The sequence below is a fragment of the Sinocyclocheilus grahami genome, unplaced genomic scaffold (genome assembly GCF_001515645.1).
Source record: "Sinocyclocheilus grahami isolate Dianchi unplaced genomic scaffold, SAMN03320097.WGS_v1.1 scaffold12.1, whole genome shotgun sequence".
NCBI classification, from domain to species: domain Eukaryota; kingdom Metazoa; phylum Chordata; class Actinopteri; order Cypriniformes; family Cyprinidae; genus Sinocyclocheilus; species Sinocyclocheilus grahami.
The window spans coordinates 329,635-338,214 of NW_015505191.1; the positions used below are offsets into that span (position 1 = coordinate 329,635).

The 8,580-nt window shown below is 38.4% G+C and overlaps 1 protein-coding gene across 1 annotated transcript; it reads left to right on the forward strand.

The window, feature by feature from the left end:
* Positions 1 to 2,052: 2,052 nt before the first annotated feature.
* LOC107597928 (pentatricopeptide repeat-containing protein 2, mitochondrial-like) lies at positions 2,053 to 8,290 on the forward strand. The gene is made up of 8 exons (XM_016289134.1): positions 2,053 to 2,257; positions 2,716 to 2,845; positions 3,103 to 3,220; positions 3,301 to 3,379; positions 3,676 to 3,767; positions 4,023 to 4,136; positions 4,389 to 4,651; positions 8,184 to 8,290. The coding sequence occupies exons 1-7, from the start codon at positions 2,053 to 2,055 to the stop codon at positions 4,554 to 4,556; spliced, it is 906 nt and encodes a 301-aa protein (XP_016144620.1). The 3' UTR covers positions 4,557 to 4,651; positions 8,184 to 8,290.
* The last annotated feature ends 290 nt before the right edge of the window (positions 8,291 to 8,580 follow it).

Sequence of the window (8,580 nt, forward strand, 5' to 3'; positions counted from 1 at the left end):
TCTACAGTACAGACTGGATAGTGGATGTTTACCATCAACACTGAAAGTCTATGTGGCCTCTATTGCCTTGTTTCGTTCCCTGCTGGGCAGGCAATCGATCGGTAGGCACGCGCTGGTGGTGAGTTTTCTTAAGAAAGCAAGGAGATTGCATCCCCTGTGTCCGCCTTCAGTTCTGCGCTGGGACCTAGAGGTGGTGTCAAGAGCTCTTTCACAGCCACCATTTGAGCCTTTAACATCCGTTGATATGAAGGAGCTATCTCTCAAAACTGCACTTCTTCTTGCCCTCGCCAGAAAAACATGTGTTTTCTGTGGACAGCGACTGTATTCGCTTCGGACCTGGTGACTGCAGCGTCACTCTCCGGCCGAGACCGGGCCACATGCCTAAATCACTATCTACCCCCTTCAGAGCTCAGACTGTTTTGCTGTATGCCCTGTCTTCTGAGTCATCGACCTCACGTGGTGCGGACGCTCAGACTTCGGTGTGCCCTCTCAGAACTTTGAGGATTTACATTGACCATTCGGCCAGCTTTCGGCAATCAGACCAGCTTTTTGTGTGCTACGGTAGTTGTGCAAAGGGTCAAAACAGAGACTTTCCCACTGCATTGTGGACGCTATCACGTTTGCTTATACGAGCCAAGGTTTGGAATGCCCTTTGCACATTAGGACCCACTCAACAAGGGCTATCGCTTCCTGCTGGGCGTGGTCGAGAGGTATGTCTATTCAAGATATATGCTTTGCAGCCGGCTGGTCTCAGAATACCTTTGCCAGGTTTTACAAGCTGGACGTTCAGTCCTTAGCCTCCCAAGTGCTGTCAGTGAGTGACTGATTCACGTTTATGCTACCTCTATTTGTGTGTCTATTGCTGCCTTGCACATTATTACTCTGCGCAGCACTCTATGCTATTGTTGTTGTTGTCTGCCCTGTACTCACTGCAGCTTCCTGTTATTCATGCCTGATTCACTTTGTGCTACCATTATCATGTTATGTGTTATGCTGCTTAAACAGTTATCTCTGTGCAGCCATTCCAGTACTGTTGTTGCTTCTGCCCTGTTCTCAGCGCAGCCTACGTTATTACTGACCGTCTGACCACCAGATATGCAAATTTAGTATACCTGGGTTTTAGAGGCTCATTGGCTTATCTCCACCTATCAGCTGCGAGCCCGCCTACAAGGTCGCTATTAGTTATGGGAATTGTGTGTGTGTTCTATCTTCGCTGAGTGTATGACTTGTACAGGCTGCTTTTAGCCTTTCTCACGGCAGGATTGAATAACGTTCCCATAACGGAGAATTGTCTCCGTGAAAGGGCTGCACGATTATGACAAAAATCATAATTGTCGATTATTCCCTTGAAATTGTGTTTTTGATTTATTAATTACGATTATCACAGTTTACACTGAATGATCATTGTTTGAAGCAACTGCATTCTCTATTTTTATATGAAAATAAACGAGCTGAAAACACTCTAACTGAAAAAACTTTATTACTTCTCTATAGAATTAAGCCTCAAATGTCAACTATACATTGGATTGGTTTCTTCTTTATTTAAAAAAAAAAGTAAAAATATACATTGTATTATAATGTTATGCTAAAACTAAAATGAAATAAATGGAAAAACCCTTGAGATAATCTGTAGATTGCATGCACAATAACATAAGTGGACTTTGAATGATTAATTGTCGCTTTGAGCAATTACATAATTGTGGCATCCGTAATTGTAATCGCGATTAAAAATTCGATTAATTGTGCAGCCCTACTCCGTGATGTCTCGTGAAAGCTCGAGCGGGAATGTCTATCGTACTATAACCTCGGTTCCCTGAGAGCGCGCGGGAACGAGACATCATGGAGGTCGCCGTGTTCGCTGCTGGACCAGCTAAGCGGCGTTCAGTTAGTATCAGATTCTGACGTAATTGTCGTGTGCATCGCATTTTATACTGCCTCTTGAGCTCGTCAGTATTGCATGCGATTTGCATACATCGTGACAATTGGCCAGTCATTTGGACTGGCGTGAGCCAATAGGACTTCAGAAAGGTTGGAAGGGAAGGAGTTCCCATAATGGAGAAATGTCTCCATGATGTCTCGTTCCTGCTCTCAGGGAACCGAGGTAACCAGAGACGTTTTCCAACAATTGCTAAGAAACTGACTTGTTTACAAATGCTCTTTTTAGCTAAACGTTATCTCTTGTCTGAAGATGTGATGAAGCTGCAGGATTTTCAGCAGAGGAAACTTGCTGTTGCCCACCAAGTGTCAAGATCAAAAGGCAGGCATCATTTGCCATGATTTAAATAACTTTGTACCACTTTGTGTTTGAATATCATTACATTAAGGGTGCACTCAGTCATATTTGTCTCATTAAAAGAAATTAGTAGAACTTATCAAAAACATTTACACCCACATGAGATTGCATTTAGACTGCAGTCATATCAAAAGCTGTTTTATTTTACATGATAGTGGGTTGCCTCGTAGGAGCCGACATGAGATCGCATGACCAGCTGACTACTACTTCATTTATCTCATTATCTCTGTTATCAGATCATTTGACTTGTGGAATTAATGAATCATGGCTGGTAGTGATGCATGATGCTATTGCAATATTCATGCCTCAAATGTCTGCAACTGTCCTATTGGCCAGAGCAACATAAACAAAAAGCAATGAGTGCACCTTTAATTGTCATTTTCTCATTTACCCTGAATGTCACTTTTTAAAAAAAAAAACAGGTTATTACTTTGATACGGTAAATCAGATAATGGAGAAAAAACAGCTCATTTTAAAGGATGAATTGAAAATACTTCTGTATTTATGCCAGTCTGCTGAAGATGTTTTTATGGCGAGAAATGCTATGTACAGGTAAATCTGCCTCAAAAATGTATGTAGGGAAATGGACACTATTTATATTATTATAAACTATGTTTATGTTTATCCAAAGAGCAAATTCATAGTGATTTAACGGCATTCTGCATAATCTTTATCTGAATTTTTTTTTTTATATTTAATATGATTCTGTTTGTGTTAGAGATTATTTAGATGTCTGCATAATTTCTGCATATGGATATGTTTTTGTATATATTATAACACTGTTCTCTTTTAATTTCTGTCCATTTCAGGTACCATGAAGAGAATCGTAACATGGCATTTGGGGAATTCAAGTTTGGCCCTCTTTTCATGAGGTTATGCTATGAGCTGGGTTTAGAGGAGCTGGGAGCCAGAACCCTGACAGATCCAGTATGTGAAAATTAACAAATTTTACACCATGACTATGGACATGAATTGTAGTGAAATTTGACATCATCTTTTTTGCATAGGCTCTCAAAGGATTCTTTTCGGACTCTACATCCTTTAATATTGCTATCGACATGCTTTTCACTAAACAGTGTTACAAAAGTAAGTTTCTTCTGCTTATCTCTCCGTTCTGCTGGAGTATGAAACAATCAATATGATTTGTATTGTGCTCCCATTGCCCTTGCTGTTGGGTTCAAAAAAATTGTATGAAATAAAGAGCTGACACATCTGAAAATTAAAAAGGCCAGTGAGACAAATGCTTGTGATTCACGAGGGAATCGATCACCACAATCAAATACTTCACCAATGCTGCTTCCTATCTGCAAAAATGCAAAATGGTCTGTCTGTTGCCATGGTTTCAGTCTATGTGATGTGGGTCACTGATGATGTTCTCACAGGTTGCCTGGAGGTGGTGGGAGAAATGAAAAAACAAGGAGTGCCATTCAGCAAAGACACCTTCATGCTAGCCTTTGCAACGTGTTATAAACTGGTAAAGGAAATTTAGAAGCAAGTATTGTATGCTAGTTTGTATTAAAGCCATTAAGAATTAGCAAAGAGTTACTTGAATCCCAGAAAAGACAAACTATTTTCAGAACAATAAAATGTCTACAATTTTTCTAAACAGTTACAATGTTTTGGCTTGTTTTTAGACAGTAGCTTCTCACCGTAATTTCAAGTATTGTCAAGGACAAAATAATTTAATAAGTATAATTTATAAACTATTTCTGTATCTTGGGATTGGCAGAACACCTCAAAGTCGTATCATATCTGTTTGACCCTGTTGGAAGAAGGTCAGACAAAAGGCAGCCTCATTCCTCGACATGCCTACTGCTTTGCAGCTGCTCTTGCTCTCAAACAGGTAAGCTGACTGAAATATCTATATCTAATTTAAAATTAAAGGATAAATGTATGGTATGTAATGCCTTAAATCGAGTAGATTGGTGTAATATCAGATTTTAGTTGTTAAAAGTTATTCAGATATTGTGTAATTATTGAATCACAGACAATGTTGCATCTTTGATATACTAAGAGTATGCTATGTTATATACAGTATAAAATAATTTGACATTAAGAGTAAATCACTTTTAATTTGACCTGATATATGTTGTAGAATGATATAGAGAGAGCCCAGGCATTCTACTCTCAGATAATGAGCACGGACAGTCGAAGGGGCCAGAACCTAAGGGTAAGTGTGTGTGTGTGTGTTTATCTAAATCAGCCTTTGAAAGAGCTTGCATATGTTAACTGCTCTGTGTTTATGTTCTCATATTGGCTATGAAAGGGTCCATGAAAGAAGCAGTCTCTGCCCTCACAACAGCCCTAGTGTCAAAGACTCCAGTGTTTGTGAAGAAACCGGAGTTCTCTCAGGAAGTGGTGAGATATCAGATACACCAGTCAAGTTTGGACACACCTAGTTTACACCTCATAATTATTACTACATTTAACGGTAATAGTAAAGTCATCAAAACTATTAACTAACACAAATGGAATTATGCAATCATCAATGTTAGCTATGTACAGTCGTGGCCAAAAGTTTTGGCAGTGACATAAATTTTGTGTTTTGCAAAGTTTGCTGCTTCAGTATTTGTAGATTCTTTTTTCACGCGTCTATGGTATACTGAAAAACATTGATAAGCATATCATAAGTTTTAAAGGCTTGTATTGGCAATAAATAAATAAATACAATGAGTCAATATTTACAGTGTTGACCCTTGTTCTTCATAACCTCTGCAATTCGCTCTGGCATGCTGGATATTAGCTTCTGGGCCAAATCCTGACTGATGGCGATCCATTCTTGCATTATTAGTTCTCGGAGTTGATCACAATTTGTGGGCTTCTGCTTGTCAACTCGCCTTTGGAGGACTGACCACTAGTTCTTTATGGGATTGAGATCCAGGGAGTTGCCTGGCCACGGATCCAAAATTTCAATGTAATGATCTTCGAGCCACTTCTTTATGACTCTTGCTTTGTGACATGGTGCTCCATCATGCTGGGAAATGCACGGATCATCACCAAATTGCTCATGGGTCATTGGAAGAAGTCGCTCTTGCAGGACGTTTTGATACCATTCTTTATTCATGGCAGGATTTTTTGGGCAGAATTATGAGAGCCCACTCCCTTGGTTGAAAAGTAACCCCACACATGGATGGGTTCAGGATGCTTCACTGTTGGCACAACACAGGACTCATGGCAGCGTTCACCTTTTCTTCTCTGAACTATCGATTTCCCAGATGTCCCAAACAGTCGGAAGGGAGCTTCATCAGAGAAAATAACTTTGCACCAATCTTCTGCTGTCCAATCCTTATACTTCCTGCAGAATTTCAGTCTGTCCTTGAGGTTTTTCTTGGAGAGAAGTGGTTTCTTTGCTGCCCTTCTTGACACCAGGCCGTTGTCCAAAAGTCTTGGCCTCACTGTGCGTACAGATGCTCTCACACCAACCCGCTGTCATTCCTGAGCAAGCTCTGCACTGCTGGTGACACGATTCTGTAGTTGACACCTCAGGAGGAGACGGTCTTGGTGCTTGCTGGACACTCTGGGACGTCCTGAAGACTTCTTCACTGCAGTCGAACCTCTCTCCTTGAAGTTCTTGATGATCTGGTACATGATTCTTTCAGGTGCAATATTCTTTGTAGCAATTTCCTTGCATGTGAGGCCATTTTGATGCAAAGCGATGATGGCTGCACGCGTTTCTTTGGAGGTAACCAATTGCTAACAAGAACACAATTATTGGAAGCACTTCTTCCCTCCTTTTATGGCAATCAGTCTGCTCTTACAATCGAATTAGTATGATAGTGATTAACCCGACTAGTACTCATTCACACATTCACATGTGCTGCTGATATAATTAGTCAATTAATGTTAGCTGGTCATTTTGTGTCAGGATCAAACAGTGAATATTTTTATTTTTTTTGTGAAAAGTTGATTATCTTCCCTCCTTTTATGGCAATCAGTCTGCTCTTACAATCGAATTAGTATGATAGTGATTAACCCGACTAGTACTCATTCACACATTCACATGTGCTGCTGATATGATTAGTCAATTAATGTTAGCTGGTCATTTTGTGTCAGGATCAAACAGTGATTTTTTTTTTTTTTTTGTGAAAAGTTGATTTTTTTTTTGGTCAATGAAGCCTTTAGCAATTATTTAAAATGCATCTGATCACTCTACACAATGTGAATGAACACCACAACAGTTTAAGCAGCAAACTTTTATGTCACTAAATGACTAAAACAAATCAAAACTCTAACTCATCATATTTGGAGGTGTACTCTGGGATGTATTTTAAACGGTCCAATTCATTCATTTAAAAAATGAAATGAATTAAAAGTTTAGATTTGTAAAGACACCACAGTTTACACTACCATTCAAAGGTTTGGGGACAGTATGTTTTTTAAAGAGAGTAATACTTTTATACAGCAAAAATGCATTAAATTGATTTATAATTTAACAAAAGATTTTTATTTTAAAAAATGCTGTTCTGAGCAGGGTGTCCGCGGGTCCTTAAAAAGTCTTAAAATGTCTTAAATAACGTTTTCCTAATATAAGGCCTTAAAAAGTCTTAAAATGTCTTAAATTCGGATTTGATGGGTCTTAATTATTTTTGGTCTTATTACCGCTAAAATATCTTAAGTCTGACCGACCTAATGACTTTGCAATCATTGGACAGACCGAAGATTTTTTTCTTCCCCGCGTTAAGTTACTGCGTCATCAGAGAGAACAACAGAATACAAGCTCGCTCTGAGGCTCACTCTGTTTGTCTCGAGACTTCAGAACAAATGAGTGTGACAGTACACATAAACTCAGAAGAAACTGTTGAACTGAAAAAATTCAAACTGTTTAGTTTATTCATAACATGATATAGTTAAATTACCGCTAAAATCTCTTAAGTCTGACAGACCTAATGACTTTACAATCATTGGACAGACCGAAGATTTTTTTCTTCCCCGCGGTAAGTTACGGCGTCATCAGAGAGAACAACAGAATACAAGCTCGCTCTAAGGCTCACTCTGTTTGTCTCGAGACTTCAGAACAAATGAGTGTGACAGTACACATAAACTCAGAAGAAACTGTTGAACTGAAAAAATTCAAACTGTTTAGTTTATTCATAACATGATATAGTTAAATAACACCATGACAAGTGAGCTATTTTACTCAATTTTCTCACGACGCAAAACAAACAAACATTCAAAACACCTACAGAGTCACCTACTGATCACTGCATGATTCAGTCTATTAAAATACATTCAGAATGATCACAAATTCAAGACATGGGGGCAGAAAATGTGTATATTTATACTCAAGTTCACACGGAAGAGTGCCTTTTTTTCTCCAAAAATTACCATATACAAATGTGATATTGATTTTTAACAGTTCAATAAACTAAGTTTTATTAAGAGACTTATGTTTTAGATACCATATTGCCTGTTTTTGCACTATTTTGCCAACAAAAATAATTCCAGATAAAGCCACAGATTGCAAAGTATTGCCTGTTTTTGCACTATTTCGCCAACAAAAATAATTCCAGATAAAGCCACAGATTGCAAAGATTAATTTTGTTGATACCGATTTAATTTGCTTGGTAACAGCCCAAATGTCTTATTCTTATTCACTGATTAAATGTAATGTCCACTAAGCTAAATATATATATATATATGTATATATATATATATATATATATATATATATATAAACTGTTTTCTTACTTCTCCAAAAACTTGACAGGTAATTTATATAAAAACATAAATATGGAACATCAGACCCTCAGTTTATAATACAGAAGCCAAACACCTATTGTATGAAAAGCAATAATTAGATTAAACCAGGAAAGATTGTAAAGCATGTTTAATCCATTTCCTCTCCCATTCTTGTCTCTCTCCCTGTCCCTGTTCCTTCTTGCTCTCCTAGGTTAATGTATTGAAGAACAAGAGTGTTGGTGGGCTGTGGGAGGGGAAGGTTGAGCAGGTGGTGAGACGGTTAGAGGAGGCCGGCCAGTTCACCAAGCAGACCATCGATGATTTAAAAGGTTAAAAATATGCCTTTGTAAAGGTAAATATGCAGATTTAAATATGTAAAAGCTGATAACTAAATTGTTTACTCCACCAAAAATGGAGATATTTTGTATGCCTGGGAATATTGGAGCAGGAAAGAAAAACTAGCCGAAGGACTCGTAGAACTCTGCAGTCCACACTACTGCTAGAGTGAACCCATAGGGAGTTCAAGACACTCAGATTTAGTGTATTATATTACAAAAGCAAAGATGTATTCTTAAACTGCACACTCTGAAGATGCAGCCAATTCAGGC